The sequence below is a fragment of the Netta rufina genome (assembly GCF_964035555.1).
Source record: "Netta rufina genome assembly, chromosome: 2".
Lineage (NCBI taxonomy): Eukaryota > Metazoa > Chordata > Aves > Anseriformes > Anatidae > Netta > Netta rufina.
This window is the reverse complement of record NC_140124.1, coordinates 132286167-132301971: the sequence shown is the minus strand read 5'-3', so window position 1 is coordinate 132301971 and position 15805 is coordinate 132286167. Positions and strand designations below refer to the sequence as shown.

General features: G+C 36.0%; 1 protein-coding gene across 1 annotated transcript in view; it reads left to right on the top strand.

Moving 5' to 3' along the window:
* MMP16 (matrix metallopeptidase 16) overlaps positions 1–15805 on the top strand; it is a gene marked incomplete at both ends in the record, with an annotated part of 181791 nt that overhangs the window by 136448 nt on the left and 29538 nt on the right. Inside the window, one exon of the mRNA XM_084281518.1 lies at positions 1218–1435. Within this exon, the coding sequence (XP_084137644.1) occupies positions 1218–1435 (218 nt within the window). The remainder of the gene's footprint in view (positions 1–1217; positions 1436–15805) is intronic.

Sequence of the window (15805 nt, the reverse complement as noted above, 5' to 3'; positions counted from 1 at the left end):
ATCTAACTCCAACCCCCTGCCATAGGAAGGGATGCCACTTGACAGATGTGGAAATACTAACTGACAGTGAAGGCTGAGCCAAAGAAGTTGCTGAGTAGCCTTCTCCATGTCTGTTGTTACCAGTTCTCCCTTCTTATTTATCAGAGGAGATAAACTCTCCTTGGCATTTCTTTTCTGACCAATGTACCTACAGAATCCCTTCTTGTTATTCTTTGCATCCCTTGCCAAGTTCAGTTCAATCTGTGCCTTGCCTTTCTTGATCCCATCCTTGCATATCCTGAATGAAATATATATAAATATAAATATATGAAAAGCATCTCTCTAGGAAGGCCATTCAACTTTCAGATAGAGAACTTGTGGGTGGGATAGTTATTTTACCTTTCATCTGTAATATACCTGTATATTATGACAGAAAATGTGTGTACAAGAATAAAACTTTGTTTAAAACATTATACAGAGTTTTAGTTATTCCTTTTCAATACATTTATCCTCAGAAATTCTTTTAATTACCAAGTATATAGCTTTGTTAAACTCACCAAAAAATAAAAATTAAATAAATAAATGAAGAAAAAATAAAACATAATTTAAGAATTTTGAAGAAAAATGCAAAGTATTATTATTATATATTTTTTAAAATGTGGATGCATAGGATTTGAAGTCCAGTTTTAAGACCGTCTATACATAGCAAAGGGAAGTGTGGAAAGGTGCAAACATGTTCTGAATAAGATAGTACTTTGCCTAAAAATTGGGTCAGTAGAAATTACCACACATGTCATACCACGCATATGCAAATTGATAGGTGGAAGTTAAAAAGATGGTTTGTAAACCCATTGACTGATGATAGTCTTATTAGGAAAAGTTTTGTTTGTTTATTCCCTTTATTTTATGCAAGAGACAATGATTCTTTCTGAACAGTTCTTATTCATTTGGTAAAGTATATGTAATGAATAAATCCTTTGAAGGTTTTATTGGATTGTTGTTCCAATAAAGAAGAAAGATCCTGAACAGTGAAAAACAATTATTTTCTTCATTAGTGCTTTGGTTCTGTGGTATTCCTTCATTATACCCTTTAGCAACATGAGAAAGGCTGATTAGGTCACTTTTTCCATTCTCCACCCGCTGTAGGATTTGCACTGCTTACAGCAGGGTTTCTTTGTACTTCTTCTTGAAATGTCACTGATAGCCATGTAAATTATCCCTTGCTACTATTTTTAAAGGTCCACCTGACAGGATCCCACCACCAACAAGACCTCTGCCAACAGTGCCCCCACATCGTTCGATCCCTCCAGCAGACCCGCGGAAGAATGACAGACAACCTAAACCTCCCCGGCCACCCACTGGTGACAAACCTTCCTATCCTGGGGCCAAACCTAACATCTGTGATGGGAACTTCAACACTCTGGCTATTCTTCGCCGGGAAATGTTTGTTTTCAAGGTAGGAGGTTGTGAATTTTTCAATGCTACATCAAATGTCTACATTTCTACTTTTTTTTTTTTTTAAGCAAACTCTCATTCATCATGACTCCACTTTCCCAGCCCTCTCACAGTTAGAAAGTTCAAGAAAGAAATTAAAAAATAAACATACACATGGCTTGAATATCTAGCAAGGGACTGCTGTAATGTTCTATTTGGGGAAAATACTCATGTCAGCAGAAACTGTAATGCCTCAAAATGCAAGGGTAAATAAATGCTGCAGCTTATGGAGAAATAAAAAAGCATATATCAGCTGAGGAATAGAAGCTAGTAAGAATAACTTCGCTGGGAATACAGCTACGTTCAGACATATAGTAGATACAGTGTGTCTTTATTTATTTATTTATTTATTTATTTATTTATTTATTGCCCAGCACTATAATTTTAACTTTATGATTAGATCTGTCATTTGCAATGGAGTGTGTCATTGTGTTGTGGTTGCATTAAACCCACAACATCTCAGTAAAGGTCTTCGTCACAAAAATACAAAAATCTTATTGCAAATGGGTTGCTGTTTATTACCAGTCATCTTGCTCTAAGCTGATAAATGTAGTATATGTGACAAACTGAATTAATCAAACTGATTTGAAAGGCAGTCTTTTGATAGAGGGACTTTGCTAAAGCTCACGGACATCAAAACTATCTTAGGAAGTACAGTTTCCAGAAGACATTGAATGTTGAAAAATAATTACAAAATCTTCATTATTCAGTGTCTTAAATCTTAAGACAATTTTCTGACAGGTATTGCTGTGTTCTAGAAACATGAAAGAGGATAATCTATTATTTTGAACTATTGCTGTGTCAAATGTGCTTCAGCAATAGGAAGCGTGAGATCTTTGTTTTGTGAATATATGATATGATTCAACATTATAGCTAAGGCCTTTCACATGAAAGGATAGTATTTTTTCCTTCAGCAATATCACAATTACACATGAATTTGTCCTAAAGCATGAAGCTCCCAATTCAATATTTTTTTTGTTTTTGTTTTTGTTTTTTGGTTCTTTCTTTTTGTTGTTCTTTCTGGTGGGACCATTTCCCCCTTAACATGTTTTCTTTTTATGTACTTTATTGCTCCAGATAAATCTCTTTAGCACTACTACTTAGACCTTCACTTTCTGTAGCATAACTTAGAAAAAATATTTACCAATAGCTTTACATTATTTCATCGCAATTATTGATGAGTAACCAATTACTGATGAATAACTTCACAACCCAATTATTGATGAGAAACTTCATAACCCAATGAGCAAAAAAAAATATTTTTTTCCAGGAACAGCTAAGTATTTTGTCATCCCTGAGGCTGTCAGCCCTTTTCATTTGAATAGATGGTACATCTTCAAACTCTGGGAGGTCTTGAACTATCAGTCTTTTTATGACTAAAACTCAAAGGTTAAAGAAGAATCTAATTTTCTAACTTGACATTAAACAGGATATTAAAATATCTACTTCAATCTCATATCATCCACCTCAAGAGCAATGAAACATTCTCTCATTTATTTTAGACATAAATCGATAAATATTGAAATGCTATCCCACTAATACAAAATTTCCCGTCTAGCCAAGTCAGTGTTCCTGGATTGACCACCATTACTTATCACTCTTTTCTATTCTGTTTGAAAAGAAAAACTGTGTTTTCTTGGAAAGTTGTTTGCTGCTTATTGCCTTAAAACTACATACATGTGAAACGCTACATATTTGCTATATGGCTTATATACTTTCTAGTGTGTGTTTATGTTCTAAAACTAAATTTTTATTCCTGATGTCCCCACTCTAATGAAGAAACAAAGTCAAATGTTATCAGAAAAATAAAAAAACAGTAACAGACTGTTTACAGGTGTTATGTCTAGAGTTTAGAATTACAAAATTCAGTGCTTCAATCTTAAAAGCAAGATGTTGTAAGGCAAGAAAAAGATGGCATTTGTCTGGATGAATTTCTTTAAGGATCCCACAGTTCTCATTTTCTCTTCAGAGTACCTGGCAGCATGGAAAGAGATAACTTGGGTTAGCACACTAAACAATGGAATTTAGTTAAGTATACAAATCCTGTTTTTGTGGTCTATGTGTCATTGAATCCTTGGGCTATTAGGCCATTCTGAACATTCTGGTTCAGAAATTATGTTGTGAATGACTTTTGTCTACTAAGACAGTCTCATTACCTGGTTGTGATTCTCTCTCTCTCCCTCTTTCGTGTGTGTGTATATGAGCATGGGGAGGGGCATGAAAGAATCAGGAAAGAGGAGAAGGAATTAGAGAAGTCAGAAAGTTAGGGGTTGTTATTTTTCTACTTTCCTTTGCAGAATGTCAGTGGCAGAGGGCAAGTTACAAGTGAAAGCTTAGCACGTCAGACTGTAGCAGGAGCAGGGCAAGAATTCATTCTCAAAAGGTATAAACTGGAATAAGGAATGAATTCAAGGAGAGCATCCAGCAATGGAGGAAATGAAGCAGGGGGTTCTGTTGTCTGACACAACTGAAAAAGGCAATCGCCTTACTCCTGCCCCTTAATGCTAGTACAAAGAAAGCCTGGGAAGGCATGAGCAACAGGCTGAGAACCAGATACAGAGAGGTGGAGAAAAGAGGGAATTGATGTCAGTACTGTACCAGGTGGAAACAATTAAAGAAGAATTATGACCTTCATTGGAAGAATTATTGCTGGATAGTTCCCAAATGAGTTAAAATTAATCAAGTTGGAGGCTAATCAAATGATATCCTTCGCTTTCTTTCTCTTTATCCACAGGTCTGTGACAACTGTGTAGTGGCAAATTTTACTGCCTTCTGAATAGCATGTGTGCTGTGTACCAATTTCAAAACAAAAATAGATAATATTTTTATCTCATGGGCCAGTTTTAAGATCAGGTGCTCAATTTGTTTAAATAATCCTTGAAATTGCTTGGGAGCTTAGCCACAGAGTTGAAGAATGCAAGTCCTTTTGAATAATTAAATTCTAATTTAAGCATAAAACTGAAGCACAAAAGATAGCAGTTTGAGTTTGAGATACACTGTGGATTTTCATAGTAGATGACAAACAATATTAATTTCAAGAAGATTGCTTCTGCTGGCTGTTTAGCTATTAGGTATGCTTTAGTGTATCAGAATATTAGAGGCAATTGCTGTGTTCTGTCAAATTGATGAGCTTTGTTTGTGGTTTTAAGAATATCCAGTATTCTCAAATGGCTAGTACCAGAGTTAAACCGAATAACAGTAAACTTAAAGGGAAAATGGAATCTAGATTTATCCTTTTTTATTGTTTTCCATCAGTTTGACAAAATAGCAGTCCTAGCAACACTCGATAAAATTTGTGTGGTTTAAGAAATGAAATAAAGAAGAATTGTTCTTAAAGTAACATGACTGATAAATACAGAAGTAAAGCAATCAACCTGTTAAAGATTCCCCAAGGATCAGCAAATAAAATTAGAATTTTGCAGGTGAATTGTTTTGGTAGAAATTACTAGATTTTATGGAAAAAAAAATATTTTGCAACAAATATATATGGATTAATGCTATATAAATATATTCCCAAAAGAATTTTTCCTGAATTCATTAAATTAGGTGCCCTTAAAATGCCACGGCTAGCTATATGGCATGGAGATATAGTATGATAAAAAAATAATAATAATTAAAAAAAGAAAAAGGAAATTATTGTAAGTATTGGCTTCAGTTTTCATCAAATGATATTTGAAAATGGATGAAGTTTGTCTTAATTGAATGTAGTTTTAAAATTATAGCTATTATTTATAAATGTGCTTGAACTGGTAGAAGCAACCATCAGGACAAGACTTTCTATGCCAAAATTCATGAGTGCCAAGCTTTTATCCTGAGGTTCCTGTTAGCTTCTGCATTTATGCTGAATGCAATTAGTATTAGCTGTCACTCGCATTTCCAGTATTTTCTCCAGCTGTTTTCTCCCTCTGTTTAGTTAGGACTCTCCAGGGACATAAAAAATGCTGAAAAATTGAGGAAAAAAAATATAAATTGGTCCTCCTTTTCTGGAAAAATTGTGCTAAGTGGTATGACACTGTCAGCCTGCCTGCTTTTAATGGAAAATCTTCTCAGCCACTGTATACAGTAGTATGTTATATTTGACAATCCTGTCTTCTTAAAGTCTCCTGGAAGTGCCTCTAGGGACCTCAGTGAAAAGGATCCCCATCTTCTAAGGTCACCAGATAAAATCCATTAGTGAAGATGTTTACAACATGCTTTTCCAATTTCTGTAGAAAGAAAAAAAAAAAAAAAGGAAAAAAAAAGAGAGAGAGAGAGTTTTGAAGATGATATTGGATGTCCTACCCATAAAGGTACTTATGTTAATGCTTTCTGAATACTTTGTACTGTTAATTAAAAAAAAAAAAAAAGTTTTCAAGGGGTTCAATGGTGCACAGAAATTACTGTCTCAGATGTACTATCTGTCAGTATGCAGACAGAGTCGTACTGGTTGTTTATTGTCTGATTTTTGAGGTGTGTGTGTAGCTTGTGTTTGACTCTATATGTTGATTGTTCCTTGTCAGCAAAATTACCTCTAGCTCTGTTTCAACAACATGTGTTCCTGCTGTTACTATTTTTTCCTTTTTCCTTGTTTTAAGATTATACTGATTTTAATAAAATCCTTAGCTTTTGAACTGGGTACATCTAGAAAACACCACGTGTTGAAATTGTCCTTCAGGATCAGCACATTAGAGAGACTGGTCACATTTCTTTGGTTTTCTGAAACAGGATTTTGCTTTGCAGAAGAACATCTCATAGACGTTGCATTAGTACTTTCTGCTTTGCTAATGCTAACTCTTTAAGAAACAAATTAAGAGATCTATTAATGGATCTATTTATGATCTATTATGGATCATATTATATGATCCATAATGTTTTTAGTAATGTTTGAAAAGTTAACTCACTCCTTCATGAATACCAGATTTAACCATTGACATTTAATAGGGTTTTTGTTGAAATGTAATGTAAGTGTAGAGAAAGAAATGTGTCCACCATGGAAAGAGCATTTACAACTTAGAGAAATGTATTCTGAAATGTTAGTGTTACAGATGGTAGAATATGGAAACAGTTTTAGGAAGGCCTTAACAGGCTGTGTTTTACTATTTTATAGTAATTTCTCCACAACTTGAAGAAATTTGTTTTCTGACTCTTCATCTGCTAAGAACCACTGTAAAAACAAAAAATGAAGTGCTAAACAAACCAAGCTAATTAGGTTGTCATTAGCCCTTGGCATTAGTTTAGGCTGCAGTTGCTTTCATATATAACTGTATAGATGCCATTCAATATCCCTTTTGGAATTGTGTATTTATATAGAGTATGCTGTTAAACACTGTCGTGGTTCCGCTCGAGTGGGCAGCCGAGCTCCACCACAGCCGCTCTCTCACTCCCCCTCCTCAAAGAGGAATGGGGAGAAAATACGTGAAAAGGAGCTCAAGGGTTGAGATAAGGACGAGAAAATCACTCAGTAATTATTGTAACGGGCAAAACAGACTTGGCATAAGGAGATAGTAAGATTTATTGCCTATTACTAACAAGCGAGAGAAGTGAGAAAACAAAGGAAAAAGCAAACCAAAAGCACCTTCCCCCCCATCCACCCTCTTCTACCTCCTCCCCCCGAGCGGCGCAGGGGAACGGGGGAATGGGGGTTATGGTCAGTCTACAGCACTTCTTCTCTGCCACTCCTTCTCGGTCACTCTCGTCCCCTGTGCTGTGGGGTCCCACCCACGGGATGCAGTCCTTGATGAACTGATCCGGCGTGGGCTTCCCACAGGCAGCAGCTCTTCCAGAACTGCTCCAGATATGGGTCCGTACCACAGGGTCCATCCCTCAGGAGCAAACTGCTCCAACCTGGCTCCCCTACGGGCAGCAGCTCCTGCCGGGTCACCTGCTCCTGCGTGGGCTCCTCTCCACGGGCTACAGGTCCGGCCCGGAATCTGCTCCGGCAGGGGTCTTCCACAGGCGGCAGCCTCCATCGGTGCAGGGCCACCTGCTCCACCGTGGTCTCCTCCACGGGCTGCAGTGTGGACATCCTGCTTCACCATGGTCCTCACCACAGGCCGCAGGGGACTTCTGCTCCGGCACCTGGAGCACCTCTCCCCCTCCCTCTACACTGACCTTGGCACCTGCAAGGCTGTTCTCTCACTCCCTTGACTCTCCCGGCTGCTGTGTGGCGCAGCGTTTTTTTCCCTGTCTTAAATATGCTCTCACAGAGGTGCAAAACAACATCACTTATTGGCTCAGCTCTGAAAACAATGGGGCCCTTCCCAAACATGGGGCAGCTTCTAGATCTTTCTCACAGAAACCACCCCTATGGCTCCCTGCTACCAAAACCTTGCCACGTAAACCCACTACAAACACAAAAGAAGAAAAAAAAAAAAAAGTTGATTGGTATGTATTAAACAAAAGAGGAATTTTTAAAGAATTTTAGCACTGACTATTTAATAATTAGACTGGTTGGTGTAATAAAAAAAATAAAATCTGAGGGACAGAGGGAAAATAAATCTGAGGGACAGAGGGAAAATACTACTAATAAAAAGTAGAGATAAAGAAATAGACACAATAAGAGACTTGACTCCACAGAATTTGAAAGCATATATTTTTTCAAAGGTCTCCTAGACTGTTTGTGTAGCTGTTTTGCTCTCATAATGCTGTGGATGTCTGGTCTGTCAATTGCAGCCTGGGAAAGTTCAGCAGAGGATGCTGTGGAAGTAAACATTTCGGGATCCGAGAGAGAAAATCACTTAACATATCAACTGTAAAAGACCAGGAACGGGAGGTCAGAAGTAGCTAAGACTGCAGAGAGCAGATTCCTTTCTACCTCTTTTTCATATCTTTATGACAGGAAGAATAACCTGATGGGATTTGCTATTTTTGTACTCATTAGCGAGGATGACAGCTTTAATTCATGTAGCTCAGGTTCTATGTTGAAAAGGAGGGAGAAAAGCGGCAAAAGTTCAGGGGGACTTCAATGTATCACAGTAGACCAAACCCATTGGAAATGTACAAGATGGATGTTTTATGGCACAAAAACAAGTTGTATGATGTCAAGAAGGACAAAAGCAGAGAAGTGCTGGAATGCTAAAAAGTCATAGTTCATGTATTTTTGGTATATAGGTACTTTTCACTGGCTGATGACAAAATATTTTCCAAACTTTATTTAAATCTTTTGGTGTGTTTCTACGTTAGGAAAGGACTTTAGCTACCATGTTTCACAACTTTAAAATGCACTGTCTGTTCATCACTGTATGGGAAACAGGTAGTATACTCCATCCAGCTGCAGGGAAATCTAGACAAGAATGTAATCACATGAGTCATAAACTTCCCAGAGTAAGTCATTTAAAAATCCTCCCACTCACCTTTGAAAAAAATTGTTATGGACAGAGTTTTATGTCCATCTGAAAGATGTCAACCCAGTCATAGCTACACTTATTAAGTAGCACTTACTAGCCTACATTTGTGCACGTATGAGTATCATGTATAGAAAAGTATAAAGAATTATAGCTATATATTACTAGGGATTTATTTACAAGAGTGCAAGTGTAGTGCATATATATGTTATTGAAACTCATAAGCAACTTGAACTGATTAACAATCTGTAATATCTGGCTAATAAAATTCCTATTATTTATGTACTGGCCCATTATAAATCATAACTTCAGAAGGGTGCGTGACTCAATATCTACAGCAGAGCCTTAGATTTGTCAGACAGAAAAGTACTATTTTTTCCAAGAAGGTTATGTTTTCATTGGTGAACAGTGTAGTGTAAAAGGATTTGATCAGCAGCAAAGCAGATGGCACTGAGCTTCTCTCATGTCCATCATATGTGCTTCGCTTTTAATTAGATACAGTCTGTCCTCTGAGGCCAAGCAGTTCTGCTATAAATGTAGTTCAGATTTTTCTGAAGGTCAGCCAGCCCTTAGACACTGGTGTCTTTGTGGGCACCTTGATGGTGTACTACACAATCCTTTCTTTCAATGCAAGTGATGTTACCATGTTGTTAACATGCCATTGCCCACACCATCTTGACCTAAATAAACCCTCCCATGCTAACTCATATTATTATTTCTCCTGAAGCCATTTTTTGAGTGACACTGTGGTACCTGCTGTTTGACTATCTCCTTAACACAAGTTTGAATGATGTACTGCTGAGACATCACCTTAAATTACATACTAACATCTTTCTGAATTGTATTTTCCCTTGGTGAAAAGTAAGACAGAAACACTTGTTTAAATGCAATTTAAATTCAATTTAAACATAGGAAAGTACCTTCCCATTGTAAACCCTTACAGATCAAACACTACAACAGGTTGTCCAGAGAAACAGTGGACCCTCTAGAGCCTCAAAACCTTTGTGGAGCCTCAAAACCTGACTGGACACAGCCCTGGGCTTCATCTGATTCTGCTTTGAGCAAAGGAGGGGGTTGGATCTTCAGAGGTGCCTTCCAACCTCAGCCTTATTGTGATTTTATGTAGGTATTGAAATGTGATGACTAGAAAGGAATAGATTTGCAAATTGTCTCTGCGTCATCAGCTTTCCCCACTCTCCTCCAAGGGAGGAGACTGAGCATTTCTTCATACTTCTCTGAATCCTCCATAGGTCTCTTCCAAACTCAGTCATTCTGTGATGCTGTGAATCCATTGAAATTTGACTGTTTTACTGATTCATGTCCCCATTGCATGTGATCCATTGTCTCTTTTAGGCTACAGCTCTCACAGGGAGTATCTAGTGAGATTTAATCAGGGGTCTGTTTTGTGACTGCTATGTTCAGGTCAGGAGAAGGGGCCAGGCACAGCAGACGTGTATGCAGCTGCTGATCACAAAGCACTAACAGAGGGGACTGTGGGGAGCCACCATCTCCAGCTGTGCAAGACAGATCCTCTCCTGTCTCCTTTCCCTGTATCAGCTTTCGGGAGAAATCAACTTCCATTTCAAGGGTCAGGCTCCGGTCTAAACCACTTTATTCAAAGACTAATCCTTTCCTTCTGTTCTCATGATGAACCATTACACCTACACTTTCTACCCTGCAGAGTCATCACATTAAAAAGATCTTTCACAATGGGGTAGGCAAAACTATGTATGAACCCATATAAAAATGTAGTGGTAGGATGTGGGATGTGTCTATAAAGGTTAGACAGTTAAACATGAATGTTAACAAATTCTTATTTCTGACTTAGTTTTAACCTAATAAATTGTGGGGAAAAAAAATAAAATGTGAGACTAACTATTTGGAAGCCAAAATTCCAAGAATTGCTCATTTTCGTATGTGTGTGCCTATATATTCATAGAGCTAGTGGAATCTGAAGATCTCTGTCACTCCTTGTAAAAAGATACAGTGGGTCAAATCTGTACATATTCTTAGGGAAGTACTTGTAACAATATGAAAAAAAAATTAAAAAAAGGAATTACAGCTTCTCTTACTTCACCCAAAATAATCCATAAATGATAACATGTTACTTGTGGATATGTAGACTAACAGAAATTGCTATTTTAGTTAGCCATTGAATATAACTGTCCCCCCTTCTTTTTCCCACATATGTCAAGAGTTTATTCTGAAACCTAGATGACCATTAATTTATTTGTGCTTAAGATCAGAGCAAGTTAAATATAACATCAAGTGAAAGAAATACAGTAAAATTATAACTCTGCATGCCACTGTTAAAGAAATTGAAGAAAATAATAAAAAATAAAGATAAATAAATAAATATAAAAGACTTTGATCTGGCAAATTTATGTCTTATGAATAATGTAAGGTAAACAGAGAATCTCAATTAGGAAAATATATGAACATAAAAGCCCTTGGTGAGCATATGCATTTGAGTAAGTACTAACAGTGCAAATTAAAGGTGAAAGATCAAATCCTGTTTTTCTTCTCACAGTTACAATGTTTACTTGTTACAGTCACTTGTAACTGTGAACCAATAAATTTTTTTACTTGCTATTTTACTACAGCAAAAACTTAACAAAAAGCCTTAACAGAATACTTGGGTACAAAATGTATTTAATCTTTTTAAACTTGACTATTTTCAGAGAATAAGTGTTTGGATGTTCCACTAATGAAAAAATACTTAATTTGCAATAGAATAGCAAAAAAATAATAAAATAAAATAAAATAAAATGAGTGCAAAATTTCACGGCAAGGAATTATTTAAAATTACATGAAGGCACCAGCAAGTGTTATCTTGGAATATTAGCAGTACATTTTAATTGGGGCTACATCTTAATAGAACCAAAGGGAGTAATTGCAGAAACATTTCAAGCACAAGATTTAATTAAAATTTCTTGTTGTACAAAATTGTGGCCTTTCAACTAATTTATGTAGAGATTTTGGGAAACAATTGTAATGATTTGTAATATAAGCTTTTTCAAGCAGTGTTATTGATTAGTCTTGGAAATATTTGCTTAATCTTGATTTGCAGCTAAGGCTTTATTTTCCAGAAGTATTTGTGTGTTTTAATTATTCATTTACTTTTTTTATTTATTGCCCATTCAAGGGGTTAAGGATCAACAACACAGAAGTTTAACAGAGATGAAAAGAAACTCATCTCATTTGTTCCTCTAAATTAGTTCTTCCCTGTGCAAAGCACTGCACTACTAAGCAGTTGAAATCTTAAATAATTAAGCAACATCCATGCACTTAGTTTTTTCAACAAATGAATGAAAAACTATTTGCAATTTGAAAATGTACTAAAATATAAGGAACTTATAATAAACATTTATCAAAATTCTGTATCTTATTTTTTATAAGTCATAGCTTGAATGTTTTTGAAGTGCATTCTTCTTTGCCTACTGAGTGAATTCTTGGCCCAGCTAAAACTAATGTGAAAAATTCCATTGACCTTAACAGAGTCAAGATTTCACCAGAGTTCAGTGCCTTTGATATGACAGGGAGACAACCAGCTATGAGTAATAGATATTAGGTAAAATAACACAAGAAACAGCACATTAGCTTGTAATATTAAGCATATGAAATCAAGAACTGTTTTGCTATATAATATGATAATATTGCTTGTCCAGTCTATAAATTCAAATGGGACAGAGAAAATTTTAAGTAATGATCTGACAAATCTGTTCAGTGAGAGTATCTTCACTGAGAACAGACTGTATTATTAGATCAAACAATATACTTGATAATAGAATTCAATGATTTCCCCTTCTCCCTAGCAGAGCACCAGTGTTTCTTTTCAATCTTAACACAATGGGGCCTTTGCAGATGTTTTGGTGATGTTTTGGTGATGTCCAGCTCTACAGTCACCCACAGTCATTTACTGCTTTAAATGGTAAATTCACAGTTTATCTGTCATCATATTTATTCTACAATATGCACTGTTAGAAAGTCCTTCAATTTCTTCAAGATTTAATCCCTGTATCTGAGTGACAAACCAAAAACAATCAAATTTTCTCAGTCAGATAACAACAGAACAAGTAAGAGTGGTTTTAAACTAAAAGAGGAGAGATTTAGATTAGAGATTAAGAGGAAGTTCTTCACTCAGAGGTTGGTGATGCACTGGAACAGGTTGCCCAGAGAGGTTGTGGATGCCTCATCCATATTTAACAACATGTTAGATGAGGCTCTGGGCAACCTAATCTAGTGGGTGGTGTCCCTGCCTATGGCAGGGGGGTTCAAATTAGATGACCTTCAAGGTCCCTTCCAACCCAAACCATTATATGATTCTAAATATATAACATTTTTATATCTGTGTTGTTGCAACAGGTATCATTGTTGGTGCTCTTTGCTAGATATTCCTGTCTCCATGGCCTGCTTTTCTCTTTGTCCATTTCTGTCAGTCTCAACTCTGGATGACATCAAGAATATATCTGTTTAGCCACAGGTTACAGTGGGAACCACTGCAACATCTTTCTAATCCTGTCACTTCCATGGGGAAGACTTACTTAGTAGTGCAGTATGGTACTCAAAGCCTGATTTGGTACCAAGATAGATTTTGTTGTTGTTGTTGTCAGCACAATTTCATAGATTACAAGCACTAAACTGTGATCAAACAGCATATATTAGTGTCTTAGCTGTTCAGGGGCTTGAATCCAAAGTGACTCCCCTACAGAGTTCCTTACATCATGTCTTTCTCTATTTTCATATGTTATCAGCATATCAGAGCTTATTGCTTCATTCATTCACTAAGCAACATGAAAGACTGAATTATCAGAAATCTGTATTCAATGCATGTATATTTTTAAAAGCTGAATTTGATTATGTACTGGTCTGTACATCTTGGTCTGGACTAGTCATTTGTGTGGACTTCTCTGTCTCAGTTCATAAAATCATAGCATCACAGAATATTTTGGGTTAAAAGGGACCTCCAAAGATCATCTTGTTCCAACCCCTTGCCATAGATGGAGAGATTTTTCAATAGACCAGTTTGCTCAAAGCTCCATCCAACCTGACCTGGAACACTTCCACAGATTGGCATCCACAGCTTTTCTGGATAGTCTCTTCCAGTGCCTCACCAACCTCATAGTAAAGAATTTCTTCTGAATGTCCAATCTAAATCGACCACATTTTTGTTTAAAACCATTACTTGTCCTATTGTTACAATTCCTGATAAAAAGCCCCTCACGATCTTTCATGTACATTGCCGTTAGTTACTGGAAGGCATAGGAAAGGCATTTTGGGACATAGGGTTGAGATTTTTTGGCCTTCAGATCATTTCATTAGTTGACTTCCACAGACAATGTTGATAATATAGAAACAAAGAAGGAAGATTAGAAAGAATTTCTTTGAGTTTAGAAAGGTTGCGGTATAAAATTAAATACATTCTTACATTCTTTATAAATGTCATTTATGACAATGCACTCTAGAGTACAAAGATCATTGCATCAAGGCAATGAAAGCTGTATTAATACATCTATGTACTAATACATAGATGGAGTACTAATTTCTATGTTGATACAGTGTCAATAATAGTTTTGTGACGGTTGTTTTTGGTTAATCATGGTGCATACAGTTTGGTACTCCCCTGTCTTCATGAACTGTTGGCCAACAATAGTGAAGAGTAATAACATATATTTTATTTCCCCAGTAAAAAGAGACTTGCTGTCTCTTGAAATGATACTAAATGATCTCTCAGACATGCCATGGTTCACAGTCCACAGGCTTATTCATGTAGCTAAAATTATTTTTTAATGAGTTAATCCTTTTGTATTCTATATGGACTTTTCCAGTCTTCTTTGTTTGCTGGTGGTAGCTAGCTGGGTCAAAGAAACTAGAAATGAGTAATTATGGCTTTGGCTTAATCATCATTTCTCCATTTAACGTTTTTCAGTGTTTTCCCTGCCAGTGAAACCTTTGATGAAGTGGGTCATACTCTCTCCTGCGTTATCAATGAACTTCTGGTTATCTAGGCCCAGAGATAGCCCACTACATAGCCTACATACCATACTGAATCAATCTCTATATTTGGGGGGCAAAATTATAGACAGGGGATTGGGTTTGCTTTCCTCTGGCATTTTTAATTTTCAGGAAAAGCCTGATGACTCAGACATACTTGTATTCTGCTCACCCGTCAGGCAGATGTCCATATTACAAGTGATAAAGCAATAAGGATAGACAGGTAGAGAAAACCCAATTATCTCAATTTAATTAGAACAGTTGGTCTGTTTTCTTTGGACAAAGTTAAGTCTGTCCTGAACCACTTTAAAATATTTCTATGTCTATTCCTTACAAATGTGGAGTCAACAAAGTCAGACCGATGAGAAATAGATAAAATATAATTCTGAAAATAAATGTTATTTTGAAAAAAAAAAAAAGACATCCAAGAAAGAAAGGAAGAAAGAAAGAAATCCTTATTTTCCATATATATATATATATTATTATTATATAATTTATATTATATAGTATCATATTAAATAATATTATATTAAATAATATTATATTATATATATAATATATATATATTTTTTTTTTCTTATGGTCCAAGATAAACAGAAAAACAAATTGAAAAACAAACATGGAAAAAAAAAAAAACAAAAAACAAAAAACAACACTAATTTTTCTGAAGGATAATAGGCACTACAGTTGGTCTTTGGGATAGATTTGTTTTCAAAGATCTGTGCTATTATAGGTAAAACAGAATAGCGTACCACCAAGGAATACCATGCAACTGGGAACACATTTCTGAAAATATATTTATACTAATATCTAACCTATTCCTAGGGAATTGTGCATGTTTTCAAATCCTCTTGCCAATTTTATTTAAAGGGAAAAGGTAGTCCAAGATCATGGATACTCTTTCTTAATGGAACAGCAAAGTAGGCTATAAAAGGATAATTTGAATAAAAATGGACATACAGTATCATTGTTGACTTGAGGGATGAAGGAAGTTGTAAAATTAATATTACTGAGAT